This window comes from Anolis sagrei, chromosome 5 (assembly GCF_037176765.1).
Source record: "Anolis sagrei isolate rAnoSag1 chromosome 5, rAnoSag1.mat, whole genome shotgun sequence".
NCBI lineage: Eukaryota > Metazoa > Chordata > Lepidosauria > Squamata > Dactyloidae > Anolis > Anolis sagrei.
This window is the reverse complement of record NC_090025.1, coordinates 170,663,053-170,688,322: the sequence shown is the minus strand read 5'-3', so window position 1 is coordinate 170,688,322 and position 25,270 is coordinate 170,663,053. Positions and strand designations below refer to the sequence as shown.

The 25,270-nt window shown below is 39.9% G+C and overlaps 1 protein-coding gene across 1 annotated transcript in view; it reads left to right on the top strand.

The window, feature by feature from the left end:
* The window catches only part of TXNRD1 (thioredoxin reductase 1), an 89,994-nt gene that overhangs the window by 4,964 nt on the left and 59,760 nt on the right, over window positions 1-25,270 (top strand). Inside the window, exons 2-4 of the mRNA XM_060776901.2 lie at window positions 813-905; window positions 9,507-9,643; window positions 13,569-13,629. Of these exons, the coding sequence (XP_060632884.2) occupies window positions 813-905; window positions 9,507-9,643; window positions 13,569-13,629 (291 nt within the window). The remainder of the gene's footprint in view (window positions 1-812; window positions 906-9,506; window positions 9,644-13,568; window positions 13,630-25,270) is intronic.

The following is a 25,270-nucleotide window of genomic DNA, read 5'->3' as shown; positions in this document are numbered from 1 at the left end:
TCCCAGGACATTCTAACACAACAGAGAAATAAATGTGCCACAGACATTACAGTTATCTCTCTACATTTGCGGGATGGTAAAACATCAAAACATCCGAGTGAACCCTGGGCAATGTCCTTGCAGATGGCCAATTCTCTCACACCAGGTGTGACTTGCAGTTTCTCAAGCTGTCCTGACACAAAAAAATATTGCACACTCATAGTTTTCATTATTCAAGAGCTTCTCCTGCTGCAACATATATATAAAAATATTGAGGAGTAATGGCATTAGGGAATGTTGTAGCTTTCTACTTAAGATCTAACTGGAATTACAGACAATGAATCCAACTCTAAACACACTTTCCTGACCAGACATGCATCTATCTGACTGTTTCCCCATCTATTCCATATCTTGCTAATCAGAATACTATATGGGACTTCATCAAATGCTTGGTTCAAATCTAAGTATGTGACATAAATGCTATGCCTGTGCATTTGGAGATTTCCACATTTAGGGAAAGTTACTTTTTAAGATTACAACTTCCCTACTCTGTATGGGATTGTTAATAGCAACTAGCAGATTTGGGATACTACAGTTCCTAAAAGAAAGATTTCCAGGTTCTGGGGGTACCAGTGCTTTGCCATTACTATTTTGAGACTGAAATGTCAATGTGCCAAGCGTCATCTTCCAAACATGAGTAGGAAATGTGCAGAATTTATAAGCATACAAACCTGAAACTGCTATTTGTAAGTGGTAAACAATAGCTGATGTACTCAGTGAAGACAACCAGATAGATAAAATGACATATTCTTTTCTTCCAATACAAAACACAGGACTGTGTGGATGCTGTCAATGTCTTGAGAGCATGCAAGGATCCAAGCATGGTGCAAAACAAAAAGATTACACCACTATCAGTGAGGAATCAAGTGAGTGCAGATAAATAATAATAATAATGTTCTGATGTTATTAATAGTAAAGAAGGAGGGGAAAGGTTGTGGAAATATAATTCACATGTTACTGTGTGGGAGATCCATAACTTGGAAACATTGTCTTGTTGGGCTACAGCTCACAGAATCCCCCAGTCAGCTTGGATCCTGACCAAGTTGTCTGGTGGCATTCTGAGAGTCAGAGTCCATAAAAGTAACTTTTTCTAAGCTTTAGAACAATTAATGTTAGAGTCTGAGTTTTTAAATTTTCTTTTAAAGCAATAATATAATTGGTTTAAAAGATGTATGTATCCATCATCAGTGGCGCTTTCAGGGCAGGGCAGATATCCACAGCCCCACTTTGCAAAATAAGTGAGAAGACCTCTGAATCCAACAAGGCTTGCTTTACAACATTTTGCATTAAGTAATACATATTATTGTGCTGTCTAGAGTGTGGCAGAGGCTGTAAGCTCATTTATGTGAAAGCATTTGATCAGCATTGATGCTGGTGGAAGGTGTTGCACCACAGACATCCCATCCCTGTTACCTCTCCTCACCTCAATTGCTCTGGTTTCCATCATATTTTGATAACCCCCTTGGACTAAGACAGGAGGTCAACAAATACCTGGCTCTCAAGGGTGGGCTGTCCTTTAGACTCATCCATTATGGAGCCCTCAGTGGCACAGTGGGTTAAACCCTTGTGCCAGCAGGATTGAAGACTGACAAGTTGGAGGTTCGAATTTGGGGAGAGCACAGATGAGTTCCCTCTGTCAGCTCCAGCTCCCCATGCGGGGACATGAGAGGAGCCTCCCACAAGGATGGTAAAAACATCAAAACATCCGGGTGTCCCCTTGGCAATGTCCTTGCAGATGGCCAATTCTCTCACATCAGAAGCAACTTGCAATTTCTCAAGTCACTCCTGGCATGAAAAAAAAATCCATTATAGAAGATGTGATTGTCACAACAAGACAGCTCTTTGGAAAGCCATTTAGGCTCAAATTCTCAGAATGAGATCCTTCCAGCACATATTGTCTCCCTACAATGTCTTTGTCAGAGGATGGACCCCCCCCCCCCCCACCTCTAAACTAAACATTTGGGGATAGAAAATAGCCAGCGTTGTGCAGGGGTCTCAGTATTGGACAAAAAGGTGCATATACACTGTAGACTTCATGCATTTTGACCCCACTTTAACTGCCATGGCTCAGTGTTATGGAATGGTGGGCATTGTAGCTTTACAAGGATTGTAACTTTTTTGCCAAAGTGTTCTAGTGCCTCATCAAACTACAGATCCCAGAATTCCATAGCATTGAGCCATGGAAATTAAAGTAGTGTCAAACTGCATATGTCTATGGTGTAAATGCACTCTAAGACTCTGGCTGATTTAAATTCCCACTTGGTTTTGGAGACTCACTAGGCACACAGCAGACAGTGGCAACAATAACAAACTTTCTAACGAGTTCATCTGTCTTTCTCTGATGTAATCTTCAGAGTAAGATAAAATGGGTGGATGGCTATTTTGGGGTCTCCATCAACTAGGAAGAGCTATGTAGGTAGATCTGTGTGGAGCATCTTTTAGAATATTTATTTTACTCCAGCAAGGAAGTGTTAGAAGACTTTCAGAGCATGGTTGGTGGGACAGTCTTCCATTCATTCATCTTTGTTCCCTGTAGCAGAGAATTCAGCTCAACCCTAGTCAACACAGATTTTAAACTGACATTACAAAGTGATCATGCATGAGCTGATTTAGGCTCTGAATGCAGTCAGCCCTGTTTGGTATTTGAATGGGAGATGTGTGCCAGTTGTTGCAGACTATATTTCAGAGGAAAGAACTCGCTAGACCACGTCTGACTACTCCTTACCTAAGAAAACCCTATGAAATTCATGGGTTGCTATAAGTAACAGGTGACCTGAAGGCATATACGTATATACAAATACCCATATGAATCTCAGCTGACATATACGTCTGCATCCTGTTGGTTAGTTCCAATTATAGTAGATGAATTGATTCGAATGTTGAATAATAAATCATTTAATTGGTCTACTCTATTTGATTTAACAGTTCTACTCTGTCAGGGACTAACAACGAGATCAGAATATGTAAACCACACTATATACTGGTTTATTTAATGAAGTAAAAAAGTTTTGTGGCATCTTGCAAATTTGTTATAGCAGTAAGCTTCTGCTTTGTCAGATTCATGCCTTGTTCAAGACTAGGTAGGCTGTAGTCTGTGAGTGAATAATCCTAACGTATTCATTGCTAAGTTGTCACAAGACCAAATATTTTTTCTCAGGTAGATCATGATCATGATTAGAGTCCTTGATGGTGCAATGGGTTAAACCCTTGTGCCAGCAGGACTGAAGACCGACAGGTTGGAGATTCAAATCTGAGGAGAGCGCCGATGAGCTCCCTCTGTCAGCTCCAGATCCCTGTGCAGGGACGTAAGAGAAGCCTCCCACAAGGATGGTAAAACATTAAAACATCCAGCGTCCCCTGGGCAACGTCCTTATAGACGGCCAATTTTTTCACACCAGAAGTGACTTAATAATAATAATAAAACTTTATTTATATACCGCTCTATTTCCCCAAGGGGACTCAGGGCAGTTTCCAAGTAACAAACACCAAAACATACAGAGTAAACAACATAAGCATAAAATTATCAAAACAACATATGGATAAAATTATCAAAACAACACACATATATTAAAAGTAATCCCACCTGTTCTTCATGCCTACTGTTAGGGCCAAGATTTCAAAACTGGGCGTAGGCAATTAAGAAGGGCCGGGCCGAGGCTAGTACAAACCAAGATATGGGGGGCCAGGGAATAGGGTAAAGTGCCATAACTGGCCACCAGCAATAGTAATTATGGGCCTGTGGCTGCTCATTTCCATAGCCTATTAAGAGGACCGTCTGGGATAATAGGTGGGAGGTACAAGGCCAGATTCTAACAATGTCCAGGGCTGGGCTAGTACTGGTCATTCCCAAAGGCTTGGTAAAACCACCAGGTCTTCAAGCTCTCACAAAAAGAGGGGAGGGATGGAGGCTGTCATTTCCCTTGAAAGGACATTCCAGAGGCATGGGACCACCATCAAGAAGGCCCTCTCTCTCGTCCCTACCAACCGTGCTTGTGACAGTGGTGGAAGCAAAAGAAGGACCTCCCCAGAAGATCTTAGAATTCGCGCTGGCTCATAGAAAGAGATGTGATCGCGAAGATAGGAGGGGCCCAGACCATTTAGGGCTTTATAGGTCATAACCTGCACCTTGAATTTGGCTTGGCAACTTATTGGCAGCCAATGAAGCTGTTTTAATAGGGGTGTTGTATGCTCCCTCTAGTTTGCAGTTTCTCAAGTTGCTCCTGACACATATAAAATAATTGATCATGATAATTTGTATTTGTTTTCTGTCTCTCTTCATGGTGTCAATTAACTATGGTGCTTCTTTAAGTTGTGGAGTGTCTAGACCTGCCTTTCCCAACCTGGCACCATCCATGCTAACTGAGGATAATGGGAATAGTACTCCAACACATCTAGTAAATACTAGATTAGGAGAAATTGCTTAGAGACAATATTTTCCATATAAAGGGATATGTGTATTTGTGTACACAGAGTATTTTGATTTGGTTACTTGTAAGTTGCATTTCTATGTAAGATAGCAACACCACACTTAAACTTTAAACCATAGGAGCCCACAGTGGTGCAATGGGTTAAACCCTTGTGCTGGTAGGACTGATCGACTGAACGGTTGGCAGTTCAAATCCGGGGAGCTGGGTAAACTCCCATCTCTTGAGCTCTAGCTTCTCTTGTAAGAACATGAGAGAAACCTTCCATAGGATGGTAAAATGTCAATAATCCGGGCGTCCTCTGAGCAACGTCCTTGTAGATGGCGAATTTTCTCACACCAGAAGCATCTTGCACTTTCTCAAGTCGCTTCTGACATGAAAATAACAAGTTAATTAATTAATATAAACAATCAAAGGAGAGGGCAGTCAAGTGCTTGTCAAGGCTTATTATTTTATCTACATACACATTAGTAGGAACTGAAAATAGCTTGAGCCCCTGCTCCCTTCGCAAAGAGAAGTGCTGTTATAAGTGAAAATAATCCTTAGGTCTTTGTTTTAATGGAATAATATCACTGAAATGTAGACTGATGGTGCTTAAGTATACAAACAGTGTCCAGTGGGTAGGAAGCGAAAATGATGACTAAATACTGCATAACTTACCATGTTTCTAGGCTCTAATGCTGTAAGGTTGAGGACCAGTATAAATTAAAAGCTTAATCTGGGTTATAAAAAAATTGGATCTGCATTAGAGGCACTGCTCATTTCGTGTTGCCACGTATGATAAAAATAGATGGTGAGTGTGATTGTGTGTGCAACTGCAAAAATGGTTATCATTTAGTATAAATACATAATCAAAGATAGAGACAAGAAACCTCTTTTTCCGGGAATCAAACCCTCGAGAATGCCAACAACCCAGTGTGATATTTTCTATGATCCACCAAATTTTTTCAGATTTATCATGCATGTATACTCGGACTATCCAATAGGTAGCACATAAAGAAAATATGTTAAGTAGTCCAGTGTATGCACTCAACTTAATAAGATAAAGTTTACATTTTTAGATGAGGCCAAGGTCCACTAAATTTAGAATTCCTTGGAAACGTTTCAGTAACAGTAGGCACTTTCCTTTCTAAAGCTTACAACAGTTTTCTTTTAAATTGTACACTTTAGGATTTATGATTCTAGGAGTCATAGTCCAAAAAAATCTATTCCGATTTCGGTTTCTTTCCAGCAAGAAAATTGAACAATACTGCATTGCTGGATAGTAGATAGATTTGCGGTAGGGTCAAAAGTTAAAGTTTAATCACATCTAATACTAATATAAAAGTTCAGGCCTTTGCCTAAGATTTTGGAGAGCTGCTGGACAAACTATTCTGCCTTCTGTTGTGATTATTGCTGGGTTTCCATAAGAACCGAATCTGTTCTGTGTTTACACCTGATCCTTAAAAGCATAAAAATGGGAGAATTTCTTCCCATTGTGTAAACCCAAAAAGGGATGGGTTTTTTTTTTTTTGGTCAGGAGCAACTTGAGAAACTGCAAGTCGCTTCTGGTGTGAGATAATTGGCCGTCTGCAAGGACGTTACCCAGAGGACACCCAATTTTTAAGAATGTTTTACCATCCTTGTGGGAGGCTTCTCTCATGTCCCCATATGGGGAGCTGGAGCTGACAGAGGGAACTCATCCGCATTCTCTCCAGATTTGAACCTCCAATCTGTTGGTTTTCAGACCTGCCGGCACAAGGGTTTAACACATTGTGCCACTGGGGGCTCCTAACAAAGGGTATGATAATATTCAGGAAACACAGGATTAATTTGCTTGAATCCTGTTCGACAACTATGCATGTGTAATGTATATTTTGAACGCTCTTAAAATGTCTCGAGGTGAAAACCTAGGTGTACAAAAACAACTCCATTAACTTTAATTGGAGCTACACAACTGAATCCCTCTATGCTTCTCTTAAAATAGGCTGCAATCATGCACAAAGCTATTAAAGTAGAGGGTAGCAAAATGCTTTACAGCATCACATGGTTATGATTAATGCCACTTTTGCATATCGTTCTCACTGTAGTGTTTTGCCTGGGGAAAACAGGACACCTTCCCGAGACTGCCATCATTTTGACAAGATCATAACATAACAGGTTATTTGGCAACATAACATCACAACATCCAATCTGAGAAATTATCTGTGATTCTCAGTCTCATTTGCTTCTATCTTTTTGTAGGTTTGAACATCTGGCCTACTACTTTTTGTCTCCTATAATATTAACAACTAGTCCTTTCCAGTGATAATTTAGGGACAAAACAAATCTTGACTAACTGAATTATGATTTCTTACCTCTTTTTGTCAAAGACCCCAGGAGAGAAAGGACAGGACTACAACCTGGTGTTATTAAGTCTTCTTCTAGAGCTCTTATTTCAGTGGTTCTCAACCTGTGGGTCCCCAGATGTTTTGGCCTTCAATTCCCAGAAATCCTAACAGCTGGTAAGCTGGCTGGGATTTCTGGGAGTTGTAGGCTAAAACACCTGGGGACCCACAGGTTGAGAACCACTGCCTTATTTGAACTCGTACATGCTCTGGGTCTACATACCTTTAAGGCAGTGCGGGTCTCCAGATGTTTTGACCTACAACTCCCAGAAATCCCAGCCAGTTCACCAGCTGTTAGGATTTCTGGGAGTTGAAGGCCAAAACATCTGGGGACCCACAGGTTGAGAACCACTGCTTTAAGGGATCTTTTGACTGTTGCACATCTTAAGACAGATCAGACTCAACTTACTTCCACACAAAGTTATCTAAAAGGGAACTTTATTCAAGAGTCCCAAGATATACAATGATTACATTTGGAAATAATAAATGTTAAGATAAAACGTCATAAATAACAATCACTAGCTTCAGAACACAAGCTAATAAATTACATTTGCTTCTCTATGGGGAAATACTAATTCAATGAGTTAACTCACAAGGCTGAGAGAATGTGTGGCTAAGTACTCTGATCTTAAGACAGATCAGAAAATAGAAAGAAAGGGGTTCAGAAGTATAATATTTTTCCAATCTGTTACTGGGATACAGGGGAGTAGAGTGGGATGCAGCCAATTAGCAAGGAAAATATTCCTGTTAAGATCCAATTTCAGAGTGACAAGAGAAATTATCCTTCTGAGTCTTGCTGGATTTTCCTGGCGAGAAGTTCTGTACTTCTGGTTGCAGCAATGCAAAGAAAAGGCCAAACTGGCCAATGTCCTCTCAACATTTTAATAAAGAGAAATCAGCAAGAGGGTTCCCTGGCTAAAACCCCAGCTTATGGGGGTCCAAACACAGAGAAGTTTTCATAAGGTAGTGATTCAGGGACGGTAGTGATTCAGGGCCTGCAGAGCTTTAGAAGTGCTTTTTCAGTGCCCAAAAATATATACTCTCCCATAAAACAACTTGTTTTATATCATGCATCCAAAGAGACAAAAATGAAGTAGACTTGCATAAAAAGAACATATTTTGTTTACTCACAACCTTCATGTCTTCAGCATACATGGGTACAAACATTTGCAGTTGCAGCCCCAAAAAAAGTCAGAGCTAAATTTGTAAAGTCCATAGCGGAGGCTAGAAGTGGAAGTGGAAACAGTCTGGGATAATACAAATCAGATTTTGTTATTGTTATCATGCCCACGGGGACTGCCACTGCTACTGTAATTTGAAAGTGCAAGTTTATAGAATAAGTTTTAATGTTTATATGGGAAAGTGTATACTGTACTTTCAAAAGTTGTATATATTATTTAATGGCATGGCCTATGGCTAGAATAATAAACAACTCACTCATTCACAGGTACAAAACTTATCAGTCCAGTTTCAGTCCAGTTATGTCTGAAATAATTCTCTATGGCATCTGGCCAGGGCATCTCTCTTATAACAGAACACCTATCAATAGGTCACATAGTCAAAGAGAGAGAGAGAGAGAAAAGAGCATGTGGTCTGCACCGCTTTTATAACTTATCAGAAACTATAGAGTAAAGGAAGCTGCATACCAGAACATGCATACAAACAGTAAGCAACAGGATCATAGATAAACAGATTACCAGAGAAGGCTTGAAGAAGGTTGTCATTTCCAACAATTCAGGGCCAAAGTCTTCCAATAGATTTTCAAGACACTGTAATTCATACGTATAAGATGCAAAAATTTGCTCAAAAGCACTAAACAAAGTCGCACAGGAATATTGGTGTCCACACTTAAAAGGTGTGTAACAACAGAATTGATAAGAACATCGACCTCATGAAAGAACTCTATGTGGTATGTCAGTAGATGTAGATGTGCATTATGGGATGGGAGCCACTGGACTCCGCCACAAAAGGGAAGAGCAACTGGTGTACGACGGGCAATTTAGCCCACACGATGAGCTTGTTAACATCATCTAGTGGCTATTTTAGACATTTACACCTATCTGTTGTGCAGTGTTTACAGTGGACTTTGCAGAAGATGCTTCAGCTATACTTCATAAAAAGGGAAATCTCTCTTTTCTGATTTGTCTTAAGATCAGAGTACTTAAACCAGAATTCTCATAGCAAGCCTTGGGAGTACTGGTTTTTAATCAGTAACTGCTTGGTTTTAATACCTATTTTCTATATCTATATATGAAAATTTCTCGGGCCAAAAGGAGTCCCAAATGGAAAAATTTAAGAAGTCCCATCCTGGTCAACCTCCACTTTGAACCACATCCTCCATAGAAGACAAGAGACTCAATTGGGACCCCTTGTCAAGGTTGATTCTAGGTTTAGGGCAGATTTCTGCAACCTAGTACTGTCCAAGTATATTGGATTATAAATCCCATTATCAGCCAACGCACTGATTAGAAAATACTGTTTTGAGAATCAAGTTGATTTAGTATCTTATATATATATGTACCTTTAAATAAGTATCCTTCAGTTTAATGGTTCCATTTCCAAGTAGACATGCTTGTGATTACAGTGTTAATAAACTGTGAGAATAAATAATTAACTTTCTTACCTTTGAACCTATGTCTTAGTTTTACAATATCATTTATATTTCTTGTTGCAACAGAAGTTTTGGCTCAGAAGGCACTGGAAATCTGTCATTCAGGGAAAAAAACAGGAAACTGGAAAGAAATAATTGAGACACTTGTAAAGAAAAACAATGTTATCATTTTCAGCAACACAACCTGCAGCAATTGTTCCAAGGTAATGCATTTGTTTTTGAACAAAGGGATACAGAATTTGGTCGCTGAAAACAAAGATGAATGCTGAGAAAGTTGTTGAAGGTTTCCAGAAACTGACACAAAATGTTATTCGGTAATACAAAATACAGTAGAGCCTCGCTAATCGAACATAAATGGACTGGCAGCAGAATGTTGGATAAGCGAAAAAGTTGATAATAAGGAGGGATTAAGGAAAAGCCTATTAAACGTCAAATTACGTTATGATTTCACAAATTAAGCACCAAAACATAATATTTTTACAATAAATTGATGGAAAAAGCAGTTCAATACACGGTAACGTTATGTAGCAATGACTGTATTTATGAATTTAGCACCAAAACATTGCAATGTATTGAAACAACCGTGGATCCGGGCAGGAGGCAGACTATGTTGGGTAATACTGAATGTTGGATGAGTGAAGGTTTGATAAGCGAGACTCTATTGTAACATTAACATCACTATTCTTCTTAAATCATTAACGTTTTGGCTAAAGAACAATACGCAATCAGTATTAGGCCCAAATCTAACTGTTAATTCCAAAACAAATAGGACAAATTACATGACTTCCTCAATTCCTATTGATTTATTGGGTTTATTCTAATTGGAAGTAGCAATTGGATTTGGCCATAATTTTTAGTATTTTAAATTCATTAATATATATTTTGCATATACATCAATACTTTAAATGGTTTTGGGTGTACTATCAGGAGATCCATTTTAACACACCAGAATACTCTGGAAGAGTTGAACACAGGAAATAGTGGTCCTGGTTTAAATAACCCTTGTCTTCAGAAAATCAGCTGTGATCTGCATTGCTTGCAACATATTTTCAGGGGGATAACTTCTTAGCAACAAAAACAGCCAAAGAAAGTCCTGCAATATCTTCAAAATTCACACCTTTTCGTTGGCACAGGAGCCCACTTACACAATCAGATGCATGCAGTATTGCCTAAGCATTGGAACAGAGAAAACACTTAGCATGTATTTAGAAGCTGTGTTCCTTCAAGTCTTAAAGAGATGTCTGAAGATAGCATGAGTTTTCTCACCTTCCAAAGCTAGTAAATTAGTTTGCTTGTTTTGCAATAAGGCTGTAGCAAAGTCACAACACATTGAGTGCCATCAAAGTGTGTTGGCATGATACCTACTGCTTTCTAGTTACAGTTTAAAGACATTTTTTAAAGCCTTTTAGAGGCATTCCAATAAGGAAGGATGTTTATTATACCATTCTATTCTCAGGGTGTATCTACACTGTGGAATTAATGCAGTTTGATCCTACTTTATCTGCTTTGGTTTTATTGTAGGGACTCATGGAAGTTATCATTTGGTGGGGTATCAAGACTATTTGGCAGGAGCCCCCATTGGTGCAATGGGTTAAACCCTTGTGCCGGCAGGACTGCCTATTGAAAGGTTGGTGGTTCGAATCTGGAGAGCATTTGTGAGCTCCAGCTTCCCATGTGGGGACATGAGAGAAGCCTCCCACAGGATGATAAAACATCTGGGCATTCCCTCACACCAGAAGCGACTTGCAGTTTCTCAAGACACTCCTGACATGACAAAACAATCACTCTTTTGCAAGGAAGGCTGAAGACCATGTAAGTCCATAGCATTGAGCCCTGGCAGTTCAAGTGTGTCAAACTGCATTAATTCTGCATTGTAGGTGCACCCTTAATTCCCACTCCATTGGCTCAGCTTATCCACCAAGTATGATTTTGCTGCTGCTTAGGGCTAGACCTAAGCTTAAGCAGAATGAGAAAGACACCCCAGAAAGGCCAATCTCTGCCCTTTATGATAGGCAAAAGTGATTACTTATTTAATTCCCTGTTATTGTATTTTTGTTGCCAGATAGAGGCAAAGATACTGGTAAAAGGTCCTGCCTTGTAATTTATTTCAGTATAAACTACATTTGCATTTAAATTCTGCAGCAATTGAAGTAAGTTGAGGATAATGAGGAAAGTGGAAAGAGGAATGGGGAAATGTTTAAAAGCAGCCTCAAAAGTTTGAGGACGGAGGATTAAGTGGTATTGTCCCTACCAAACTGAGACAGTTGAAGAGTATGCATTTGCTGCTTGCCTCAGATTGCAAAATAGCTTGCTCAGCCCTTCTAATTGAGTGCTGAATATGAAAAACACAATAAAAAGTTTCATAACAACACGCAGTACTTTCCCAAGTTCCTCTACTAATTTCAGTCAGTAACATATTACAACATAAAAACACCAGTACATTGTGAAAAAACCGTAAGTGATGGTTCAAATCTAAGCTCATTTTTAGATTTAGAACACCAGATTCCATCAAAGTCACTATATGTTTTTATGACCCACACTTTTTCAGGCCGGCATCTGAGATCTGTTTATTAATCTGTAGTTTTGCAAAAAAAGTCTCTGTGTATTTAATTTGCCATCCCATTGAGCCGCAGCAAAGAGAAAGCCTGACAAATACATTTTATTGTTTCGGTTATATAACCACCTGCTATTGGGCTCCTTTTCCTGAAACATTTATATTCATGTTGGCCATCATAATAGGACTATGTGACACAGAATTTTTGCTGATGTGCCTCTCCTCTATACATTCCCTTTCCACCCTGTCTTTGTGGGCAGAGACCAACCTCTTTTTAATCTTCATATAATACTTAGGAATATTCATGTAATATATAAAACAAATGATAATGAAGACCATGTGAGCAAATTATAGCTGGAACTATGAGCTTGAATTGGAGTAGAGCCAACACATGGATAAACCTAATAGATTAATGGACCTACTCTAGCTGCAGCTAACAATAGGATGTAGACCTATGGGAGTGAATATATAATGTAATATATAATTTTACTTATTGTAAAATAGATGCAATGTATTCTGTTTAATCTCCACCAATGAACTCCCTGTGGCTGCATTCTGACTCAGTTGTGGTTTCCAAATACAGTAGGCATGAGGGTTTTATTGCAAGGTGCTTTATGTAATATGAATTCCACATATTCTGGAACCCTATTTTTTTTTACTCTGAATTATATCTTGGGTTTCCTGCTGAAATGTAACACTGTAGTGGACCTAGCAATACTACTGACATGTCTAACTATGCCTTCAATGTGAATGTGGTCAACTTTCAGCAGAACATTTGGTTGAAGTTGACCATAGATATGTCCCAGAAGACCAGAGAGATCACTTCTGTAGCCATCATTGGGGGCACTTCCAGACAGCACTAAATCACGGGACTTAGAAGAGGTCCACACACAGACCCGTTGGTCCTGGGATTTCTGCCTCCAATGTCCAGACTTGATGCTTTGTTCTAAGATTTAGAGGCTACCAAGATGGCTACCACAGGATTTCCACCAGAAACTGGCAGTTTTTTTTAAAAAAAAAACCTCTCAAGATGCAGATATGCAGAGATTTAGTTATGTGGATCACTTCAAAAATTCCGCTCTATGTGCAGGCCAGGGAAACTGTGCTCTCCACACGTTTCCTAAAGTTTCTGACACACAAACAAATTTTTTCCCTTTTACTCAAGTGTCATCTTCTTTTTAGGAATCAACCAATCAGGAATAAGCATTTAAAACCCGGGAACTAACCCAGATAAAAAATCATGTGATTTCGATTGCAGGGACATACAGACATGCGATGATCCAGATATTTGGCTCAAAACCATGATATTCCCACACTTGGAAACGTTGTGTTTTTTGCCTTTTGTAGTGAAGGGAATGGTTTCTGGGCACCCTTCTGTTCACTGCAGAAGCTCCTGGGATAAAGGTACTGTCTGGATGGGCCCTAGGTCCTCCAGAGCAGTTCTCTGGTGTTCAGAGCTCTTTGCATATAAACAAAACTGCATACAATGAGCTCAGATAATAAGTGAACTCCACAATAGTATTCAAACTGATAGTTATTCTTAATATCAATAATTTCTTTTAATAAAAATTCAGGTGAAGGAGCTCTTCCAATCCATGAATATTCCCTTTACTGTTCTTGAACTTGACAAAACAGGTAAGACAAGTTACATCCTAGAATGTAAATAACAAGTCTTGCTAGATTATAAAGAACTCATGCAGTTATTTTGTAAGATTACTTCCTCTTGAACAATTTAAGTTCCTGCTAGATTATAAAGAACTCATTCACTCATTCAGCTGTATGACTTGGCTCTAAGATACCTGAAGGTCCATGTCTTCCTGTATGAGCCTCGCCAAGCCCTAGTGTCTTTGAGGGATCTTTTCTCCCACCCCAGTCACTTTCCCAGGCACTTTGAGGGAAATAAGGGAGAGGGTTTTGTCAGTGACTGAAGGAGAAATTAATTGGAAGAGTATCCCTTAGCTACACTTCAGGGTTTTGATTATAACTGTGGTTCATTCATGGAAGTTTACAAAAGGGGAGGTGGTCTGGACAATGGTGTTTTCATTCATAATGCTCACTTGCTTATTTTCTTTTTCCTTTTGAAAATCATCTGCAGAAAAGAAAGAATCCTTGCAGTGACTTTTGACCTCTTGCACTAGAAGCCCCTCATCTAGAAATGGCTTCCTAGTTCTGTAACGGCTATGTTTCAACAGAAAAAGTGCTGGCTGAATGTTCATTGTTGGACACAGTCTGAAGCAGAGCCATGACTTTTTGGGTCACAATTCCCGGAATTCCTTTGATTGGCCATAGTGGCTGTATGGCTCATTTTAAAAAATACTGTAGACCAATGGAATGGTTTCAAAAAAAAGAACAGCAAAGAGCAAAACTCATCAGAGAAGGGAAGTAATAGCTTCACTACATCCCATGTTGGTGAATCATCTTTGGAAGTACAGGATGTCTCCATGTTACGAACATGATAGGTTCTGTAGATTTGTTATTAAGTTGAATTTGTATGTAAGTTGGAATAAGTACATTTTAAGTGTAACTATATCTATCTATCTATCTGTCTATCTGCACTTTGAATGACATTGGGAAGGCTTAACACCTTTGTGGTGTTTGTTTTGCTGTCTGTGTCCGTTCAGAAGATTTCACCTCACTTTTTGTTCCTGTGATCAATTGAAAAAAAATGGCTTGTTCTGATAAACCTTCAGTGGAGACACCCTTTCCTCATGACAGCTCTTCCAGGAGTGAATTTCCCTTCCTAGATTTCTCTCAATCCCTGTTGTCTCAGCCCTGTTCTTAATTATGAGTTATTTGTAAGTTGGATGTTTGTAAGTTGGGGACTGCCTGTTCACTCCTGGGCACCTCATCTTGGTTCTCAGAATATGGACAAGTTGGAGCAGGTTCAGGGAAGGGCAACAACAGTGATAAAAGTATTAGGCAAGGCTGAAGGAGCTGAGCATGTTCAGTTTGGAGAAGACTGAGGGATAAAGTGATTGCTCGCGATATATACAGTAGAGTCTTGTTTATCCAATCTTTGCTTATCCGTCATTCCGTCTTATCCAGCACTGTTATCCGATGCCCCTCTTTTCCTCCAGCATTTCCCCTGCAATTAAAGGAGCATTCCCCAACTTTATCTCCATTCCCAATAAGTGAAAAAGGCAAGACAAGGAGGGCAAGGAGGGATGAAAGAGGGAAAAGAGGCAGGACCGGAAGTGGAAGCATCTTCCCTCTTTTCATCTGTGATTTCCACACTCCTCTTCTGCATCCAGTGACGTCCTGCTGGGCTGCTGTAGTTTTGAGGCATTGCCTTGCCTTAGCCCTTTGAGTTCCTGTTGTTATTATTCTAGGTGTCCAGTGCCCTGTCGGATGGGTAGACGGGTAACAGTAGGAGAATCTGTATTATCCAACATTTCTGTTTATCCAATGTTCTGCCGGCCCTTTATGTCAGATAAGCAAGACTCTACTGTATCCAAATGGCTGCCACAAAGAGGAATGAGTGAGTTTCTTCTCTGTCACAGAGCTTAGGGCCAGGTCTAATGGTCCTAAGTTGTTACAAGAGGATAGATTTTGATTGACAACTAGGTGGAACATGTTGATGGTAGAAGCAGTTTGGCAATAGAACCAAATATTTAGATAGATGGTGAGTTCTCTCTTGGATATCTTCTCTGGACAACTTTTTTTTAAAAAATGCTGGAGAGACAGGGACACTTTTGCTGATGTTTCACATTGGGCAGTGTATATGGGCCTTCTGCCAACTCTGATTTTACTTATCTTCTTTATATCCTGGTTGTAAGATGTGGGATTTTTTTTCTTTTGCTTTGTCATGCTGTGTTTAGCACTTTGCACAGAGCAAAAGGTCTGGCATTCAAATGCTCTAAATGAATGACTTCTCTTTCTTTTTGTTCCTGCTTGTGATAGATAGGAACATCTGCAAGATATTTTAAACATTTAAGTACATTCATAAGAAATCACAAACGTGTCCGGGGTAATTATCAAAAATAAAAAAGCATTCAAAAGGGTAGATCAGAAACAGCAGCAGTTTAGCAGATCAGAAGCTTCTAATGTAGCAGTAGAGTGATTGAGCTTCAGCAGTTCAGGAACAGAGTCAAACCTAAAAGTTATAAAATACCTATATATTGTAATAGGAAAGTTACCGTGGCCTAGCTATCTAACGTAACTCACAACAGACATCTCGTCTCTCCATGCTCACAGGAGAAGAAGAAAATGGAGGACTCTGAGCTATTGCTCAGAAATCTCGCATAGAAAGGGGTGTCTCCCTAAGAAGCACCAGTCTAACAAGAAAGGTGATAGGTGGAGAGAGAGAGAGAGAGAGAAAGACAGACAAAGAGGAAAGTGGGGAGGGGCTTTTCCCTGCCAGCTCACTTGTCTGCCTATTGAAGTCCTTGATGAGGACTACAAACTTGTTCCAGGAGTTGCAACACTTTGCACTTGCAATTGTTGGTTTTGTTTTAAAGTATCTGGACATGTTACTATGTATTTCTTCAATTCTAAGACTCATTAAAATGGGCTACATCTTAGAATCACAGTTGTATCATACGTATTTTTATTGGTGGTGGTAGTGGTATTGAAATTAGGGTTCATCTTACAGTCGATGACGTCTTACAATTGAATAATTATGGTATATGCTGAAAATGAATGAGAATCAACGTACACTGCTGTCAGCTCCAAGATCTAGGCCTGGCTCCCCCTTAGGCCTTCTTCATAACTGCAGTCTAATTAAGGAAGAGGAAGCATTTTGGCTGCTCTCCTGATTAAATCATTTGAGAGTCAGGATGATAGAAGTGCAGCAATCAGGGTTGGTAGTTGAAGGTCAGCATAAACCTGAGAAGTCCCAAATTATTAAGCCATTAAGTGTTCTGCATTAAGTATTAATCACAGTTGCTAACAGCTTGTCATTGAAAGAAACAGACTGAGAACATATTTTCTTCTTTGGGAATTAAGAGAGACATCTTAGCTAAAGTAGCTGTTCTCAGATAAAGATAAAATGAGAAGATTATTAGGGAATTAGTGAGATAGGAGTTGTATTTAAGTGCCTTCAAGTTGCTTGTCGATTTATGGCAATCCCACAAATTTTACACGATTTTCTTAGGCAGTGAATACTTACTTGCTTAGGCAATCCCTCATAGCTCGAGGATGATGGCCATCCAATTCTAGTGTCTTGATGGTGGGTTTGCATGTAGCTGTGGAGCCCTTTTCTTGATCCGCATGTTCTCCTACAGTGAGGACATCGGTTTCCAGGTGGAAGGTGGTCCCGGTCAGGGTTGGCTTGATGTGCCTTTCTCTTGGCATGTTTCTCCTTTTCGCTCTCCATTTGTGCCTCTTTGAATTCTGCAGCAGTTAGAGTGCTCAAGGGCCAGGGCTTCCCAGTTCTCGGTGTCTATGCCACAGTTTTTAAGGTTGGCTTTAAGCCGATATTTAAATCTCTTTTCCTATCCATCAACATTACGTTTGAGTTGGGAGTATATTCCTTAGGCAAGGAATACTCAGAGGTGGATATTTCCTTTCTCTGAAATATAACCTACACCACCTGATATTAATTGGTAGTTTTCCATCCAGCTACTAACCAGTCCTGACCCTGCTTAGCTTCTAAGATTTAGAGATGATCTGGTGCCTTTGTAGGGTATTTAAGCACTTTTAAGAAAATGCTCTATTTTCTACCTAGCACCCAGTGACTGAAACTCCTCCAATTCTCGCATTGATCAGATGTGTTTGTGTGTGTGTGTGTGTGTATACACACACACACACACACACACACACACACATACATCCACACACAGAGTTCTGTCCAGCTGAAACTTTTGTCTAATGTAAGCCAGGGACTAGGATTTGTGTGAGGGAGAGTTAAACTATATTTATTACATTTTAATATCAAAGCATCAGTATAGTGGACGTTCTAGAAGATGGAGCTGAACACATCATTGTGAACTTTTGAACCAAAGAATAGACAAGGAAGCAGGAAACAAGGAAATTAATGATGTAAAAAAAACTTCTAAAATTCCTAGGTCACAATGCTATTGGATTTGGGCCAAATTGAAGCAGGAACACTCAGTTTCTAAGTTTTTAAGATGTATTTTAATGTTCTGGAACGGCTGTTCCAGGGGCTCCAATTTTGTATTCTGCACTGAGTGTTTGTTCATAGTCCTAAGTTTCAGGGACTTTTGCAGATAGGTGGCTTCCTTTAGCTGCATTCATAGGGCAAGCCACCTGTCAATTATAGTTAGGATCCTGGTCCCGCCCCTCTCTGGGTTTTTTGGAGGGAAGGGGCCATTTTTCAGTTAGTCTCAGCAAAGGAAGTCAATGCAGAGGATGTATACAGACGTCCTCCTGTACACAGCCTTCGTCCCTTAAGACTTCCCGAGGGAGAACAGTCTTAAGAGTCTCTAAAGATTCCCAAAGGTTCCGGGGAAACAGCCTTACAGCCCTGAGGAATTCCGGAGGGAATAACAGCTCTAATCGTCAAGATCTCTAGCTAAGTGACTACAGGCCTGCTGGTACGTCTGCTCGGTTCTGAGACGCAGTTCAGCCGGTAGTGGATTCAAATCAGTCAGGTTTAGGTTCACAGTAGCCTGGGAGGAGCTAGAAAGGGGAATTTTCCTTTGAACAAAGTTATTGAAGATAGTGCCTGTTCCCTGTGGACAAGTTTGAGAGAACTGGTTTTTTGCCAAGAAAGCTTTACAATTCCTGTTTTTTCATCAATAGAAGACTGTTATATTTAAGCTCAAGCCTCCTAAAGACTGTTTAATGAGGGAAATTTCCTTAAAGGCTCCTTTTCGGGCCCCCTGGCTTCCTGCTGGATTCAAGCCATACATCCTCTCTTAAAAGCATTTCATTTCAGGTCCAGCAGCGACAGAACATTTAAAGTTTTATTTTTCATGGACTAGAACTGATCCACTAAAGAAACTGTGTTGCCCTCTAGAAAACTCTCCATGGAATAATTCATGTGTATTTTGTTTACTTCTGTTTATTACCTTGTAATACACAGGGAACACAGATGCTAATCTTAGATGTACATCTTGCAAAGTAGGGAGATTACAAACCACAACGTTATGATACTTAAGTCCTGTATATTAAGTCATCTCTTGCAACATTATACAACCAGTTGTCTAAAATGCATAGGAGTTCTCTGCTCTGTTCTGCCTTGTATCTCCTGCTCTCTGATACCGGTCTTCTGAGGAGTCCGAAACTCCTTTGTATGCAGATTTCTCCCACGACAATCGGTTGCTATGAAGGTTGTGGTCCTACTATCCCCTCCAAAGACATTAGTCACAATAACGGATGAAGACATTTGTTGAATCAGATCAGAATGCCATCTGTGCAAATGCCTAGGACTGGCTCTTCCATTATGCAGAGTGAGAAAACTACCTCAGGCAGCACTGCATGAGAGATGCTGAACCAGATAGATCCCTCATTCGCCAAGAGAACCACAACTGCTATTTCCATTGCTCTCAGAAAACACCACAGTCAGCAAGTAGATGCTTTGGATCTCCAGAGCTGCTAAGGTTATCCAATAGCTTGAGTCAGTCTTATATGCATCATGGGCAATCTCCCAAGGCACCATGTCTTTCAATCTGGATCTAAGGAAGGACCACGTGGGACTGTCACTTGGGAATGACCAACTCCATGGAGAGCAATTTCCTCTTGCACTCCCAAAGTAAGACAGAGGATAGGGTAGCAATAGATGAGTTTTTACTGTTGTATTTATTAATACTCCATTTACTCTCTTGATTGAGACTCAAGGTAAGGCACATTGTTGAGAGACCCAAAGTGGCTGATATGAGAGATGTGCTGCATATCTTGAGTCCTACCAAATGCCAACCAAAAATCGCTGCTAGAAAGTTAAGAAATAGGGACTACAGATGCTACTCATATTTTATAGGAAAAGGGATTCTGCCTGAACATTAGGAAGAACTTTCTGGTTGTAAAAGCTGTTCAGCAGTGGAACTCTCTGTCTTGGAGTGTGGTGGAAGCTCCTTCCTTGAAGGCTTTTAAACAGAGGCTGGATGGCCGTCTGTCAGGGGTGTTTGTGCTTTTTTTTGTGTAGCAAGGTGTTGGACTAGATGGCCCATGCAGTTTCTTCCTAATCTAATTGGATTCTATGATTTTGTTTTGGTAGGGACCTCAGAACCAGCTGAAATGGCCCTTTAATGGTGGTGACCTTCCCTGGTTACAAAACTCTTTAATACTAAGTGGACTTTTTTGCACTAGGGTCAAGCTGGATATTTCTAGTAACCTAAAGTTTTTTTCTTCCTTGGTCTAAACACTGCATAATAATTCATTGAGATTTATTCATATTTATTTATCATATCAGAAGTGAACTGAAGGTACAGTTGTAATGTTCGTGTGTTTTCTTTTTAAAAACATAGTTTTTAAAAATTGGCATTATACTAAATGTTCTTTGACCAGTAGCTGGCCACTTGGAGTGCCTCTGGTGTTGCTATAAGAAGGTTTTCCATTGTGCATGTGGCAGGGCTCAGATTGCATTGTGATAGGTGGTCTGTGATTTGCTCTTCTCCACAGTCACATGTCATGGACTCCATTTTGTGGCCCCATTTCTTAAGGTTGGCTCTGCATCTTGTGGTGCCAGAGAACAGTCTGTTCAGTACCTTCCAAGTCACCCAGTCCTCTGTGTGCCCAGGAGGAAGTCTCTCATTTGGTATCAGCCATGGCTTGAGATTCTGGGTTTTTGCCTGCCACTTTTGGACTCTCGCTTGCTGAGATGTTGCTGCAAGTATCTCTGTAGATCTTAGAAAGCTATTTCTTGATTTAAGGCATTGGCATGGTGGCTAATATCTGAACAGAGGATGGGCCAGAGATATCACTGCCTTGGTGCTTTCATTATTGGCTGCTACTTCCCAGCAGATGTCAGGTGGTGCAATACTGGCTAAGCAGTAGCCAAATATCTCTGTAGATCTTTTTAAAAAACCTATTACTTAATTTAAGGTGTTGGCGTGCTGGCTGATATCCGAACAGGGGATGGACCGGAGATGTCACTGCTTTGGTCCTTTCATTGAGATGAATGCTCATGGATGCCAAAGGTTTAACTTATAAAGTGCTATATTTTGAGGCAAATGAAAGTAGTTGTACTGTTTTTAAAAGAGTGCACAGACATGCACACCAGCAGAGCTAAAATATCTCAACGTAATGAGGAAATGATCATGTTTGCCAGAACTAGGCTGTATGTTATGCAAAACAAAAAGACAGAATGGGAGGAAAGCAAAACAAAAAGACTGAGCACAATCAGAAACCTGAAATCTGGACATTGTGCTGGTGTTAAGATGGAAAAGTAGAAGCATTATGTAGACTTAATTCAATTAGGCTACTTTGGTGCTAAAAAGATTACCAAGCGGCATCAAAGAGACTATAAAGAAAGAGAAGCAAAAATGTTCTCCCTTTGATCACATAAAGCTAATTGTTTTCTGTCTGTGCCCACACTAATTGAACCATGTTGCATGTAAGGAAAAAAGCAGAAATACCATGTAGGCGGCATAGTACAAAAGACTGAGATTAATTTAGATTGGTTTACTAGATAAGAGATCATCAGAAGGCAAATTAGGTAGTATTGGCCAATTTAGAAATAAGCACCCCAATATTTTATACGTCAGTGGTTCCCAATATTTATTGAGACACCTGTAGTTGCATTTTTCGCACAGTTTTCTTATTTTAGGTTCAAGTGATGATAATTGCAGGCAAACATCAGGTTATGCCTTTAAGTAGCATCCGTATTTTGTTTTGGTACCTGTATAGGCAGAGAATCCCCTTTCACAGAGATGTGTAGTTGAGAGAGGCAGCAATACTAATTTTGCTTTCTTGGATAAGATTTTGAATTCATCTTATAAATGCAGCCAAAACTGCAGTAAACTTTGGTCTTGAAACACGATATTTTGACTCTACTTTTTGTTTCTTATTCTTCCATTTCATTAAATTTGTATTTATTTTATTTTCCTGGAGCAGATGTAGAGCCCCTGGGAAGTGCATGGGGAGACTGTAGGCCTCCGTGGAGTATGGGTTAGGAGCCACTATTCAGGATATATCAGTAATCAGTGTCAGACTACACAGAGAAGCCATTGGAATCCACAGGCATGTGGACAATTTCAACAGAAAGGAGGAAACCATGAAAATGAACAAAATGTGGCTACCAGTATTAAAAGAAACTCTAAAAGCAGGCTAGCAAATAAACACTCAAAAAACAGGGGAATTCCAGACAAGAAACAATCAGGGCCAGTTAACACCTCCCAACAAAAGATTCCCCCAGGCAGGAAGCAGCTAGGCTTTGAAGTTGCTAGGCCATTCAGTAATAATCAAGGGGGCCAATTACAACATTCACACTTTTCTCAAACAGAAAAGAGTTCTTTCTCTCACCCTGGACCTTCCACAGATATATAAACTCCACTTGCCTAGTTTCGAACAGACCTCACAATGTGGGCGAAACATCAAGAGAGAATGCTTCTGGAACATAGCCATACAGCCCGGAAAATTCACAGCAACCCATATCAGTAATCCTTTGCCAAGGTGGCTGGAACTGATGGGAATTGGAGCCAAACCTCTTGAAGTAGCACATTTCATCTGGGGGGAAAAACATTTATTTTCAGTATTTTATGTTTCAAGGCAAAATTTCTGAGTTTGGCCATGACGGAGACCTGGGAGTTACGGTTTATTGGGCTACTGTTGCTTGCTCCTAGTAAGAGCTGTGGAATGATGTACAAAGAGTGAGAGATTAATATTATTTCTTTAACACATAGCATCTGGAAAGTGGGAAAGACAGCAGGGAAGAGTCCAGACCTTGAAAACAGTTATCATTTTGTACTACAATTCCAGAGTTCCCAGCATCAGGGAGCTGTAGTCCCACAAGCTTTAATATTTTGCCAGCTCTGGAAAAGGGCTTGCTCTTGCGATGCCTCCAGTAGGAGAGAAATCACACTTCTTTAGAACTCTGCCTTGATAATGAACAAAACCTTTTTATTTCTGCTTCGTCATGCTGTAGCTGGCAGTTTTCCCAGAACAAAAGGGAGTGGCAATTCAAAAGTATTTTTGTTACAGTTTTTGACGTCTTGTCTTGTGTGTACATTTACCCTGTGATTTTCTGGGATGCAGATAGTGAATGATCAAGTGTTTATTTAAGTCAAGGTACTTGAAGACGAGTCTTTTCAAGAGCACTAAAACTGTTTAGATAAGGCCTTCAACAGAGCATCTGAATAAAACACAACAGCTTTATCCTGACCTAGACCGTTATTTGAAAGTAAGTCCCTTTTATCCGAGGGAAACAAGCTAAATCCAAAATAAACAGAAAGGGGATATAAATAGCACCATATACCTCATATTAAATGACCCAGTAACATGATACAATCACTTATTCATATTTTTATGTGCCTTAAAGCTATTTCTAACTATTGGCAACCCTAAAGCAAATTGACCACCATGGGCTTCTCTTGGCAGGATTTGTTCAGATGGAGTTTGCCTTTTCCTCTTTCTGAAGTGGAGAGAGTGCGCTCAAGGTTGCTTTCCATAGCTGAGCAAAGTTTTGAACCTTGGTCTCCAGAGTTTCAGTCCAATGTTCAGACCACGGCAGTTCACTGGCTCTTAATAAACAATAAGTTGTTGTTAATTCATTCGGTCACTTCGACCTCTTTGTGACCTCATGGACCACCCATGCCAGAACTCCCTGTTGGTCGGCCATCTCCACCTCCAGCTCCTTCAAGGTCAAGCCAAGGATACCATCCATCCATCTTGCCCTTGGTCGGCCCTCTTCCTTTTTCCTTCCATTTTCCCCAGCATCATTATCTTCTCCAAGCTTTCCTGTCTTTTCATTATGTGGTCAAAATACTTCATCTTTGCTTGTAATATCCTTCCCTCCAGTGAGCAGCTGGGCATTATTTCCTGGAGTATGGACTGGTTGGATCTTCTTGCAGTCCGAGGCACTTTCCAAATTTTCCTCCAGCACCACAGTTCAAAAGCACCTATCTTCCTTCACTTAGTCTTCCCTATGGTCCAGCTCTCACATCCATAGGTTACTACAGGGAATACCATTGCTTTAACTATGCAGTGAGTAGAATCAATAAAATCAGTTCAATGGGAATCAAATATCTATGCAAACAAAAAGGTTTACATGATGCCAAACAAATTACATTGCTGGTGTAACAGATATTCCTGTCATCATTCTTGTCTTCTTTCTCTTCCAAGTCTTTTTTCTGTTCCTAGTATTCAATTTGATAGCTGCTTTCCCAGACAGTACAATACAACACACACACAAAACTATTTACATACACAACAGTAAATAAAATGAGTTACAATAAGAAAACAATCTTATTCCTTGGCAGCAAACACCATAAAATATTTCATTGAAAAAATTGGGAGAACAGATGAGCTTTAGAATTTCATCTTGGGAGGAAATCCCATAGGATAATACAATTCAGCTTTCATGCTACAGTTGACAAACATCACTCTAGAGAAATCAAGAAGGAAGGAATGTGTGCTGTGGTTTACAGATTTCTTTCTGTTCTGGCACATAAATGAATCCAAATTCGCTATAAAAAATGGCAACACTCAAAAAACAGCAGGTGAGCATTCAAATCTCACAGAGTATGTTGTTCCAGACCTAGGACTGCTGTTTGTCAACAAAGAATTTATGAGAGATGCTATTCTGAGATTGTCAAAGAGTTCTCCCCACCCTTTCACTACAGATGTTCAAGGCTAAAATACTTTAAAGGTATCAATTCCATCTGAACTAGTTGCCTCTTGTTGGTAATTGGATGGGTGGCCATGAATGAATATCAAGTGCCATAGGCTATCTTTCAGAGGAAGAAACTGGCAAAACCACTTTACCTGGAAAAAACCCCCAATGAAATTCATGGAGTTGCCATAAATCTCCATAAAATGACTTGAAGGCATACACACATGCGTATGTTCAGTTAGTATAGCAAAGCTGTAGGTGTAAGTGTGTTACTGCTACTTGTTATCTATGTTCTTTTTTTATACATATTTTAACTTTCTCTGAAAACATAATACACCTTGCTGTTTATAATGCCCTCCTTTGTACCCCTGTGTATGCTTGTGTATCTCTCAACTTCGAATAACCTTTCACACATCTGGAGAGGGGAGTCAAGATATACTGAGTACAACACTTCATACATCTGGTGAAGTGAGCTTCACATCCCCCAAAATGTGTATTCCAACATATTTGTCAAAATTTAAGATCCAATGAGTCTTTCCTGATGCAGTTTTCTTTCACCTTTTAAACGCAAAGTGTTGAGTTCTGTTGAAACATCGCACTAACAAC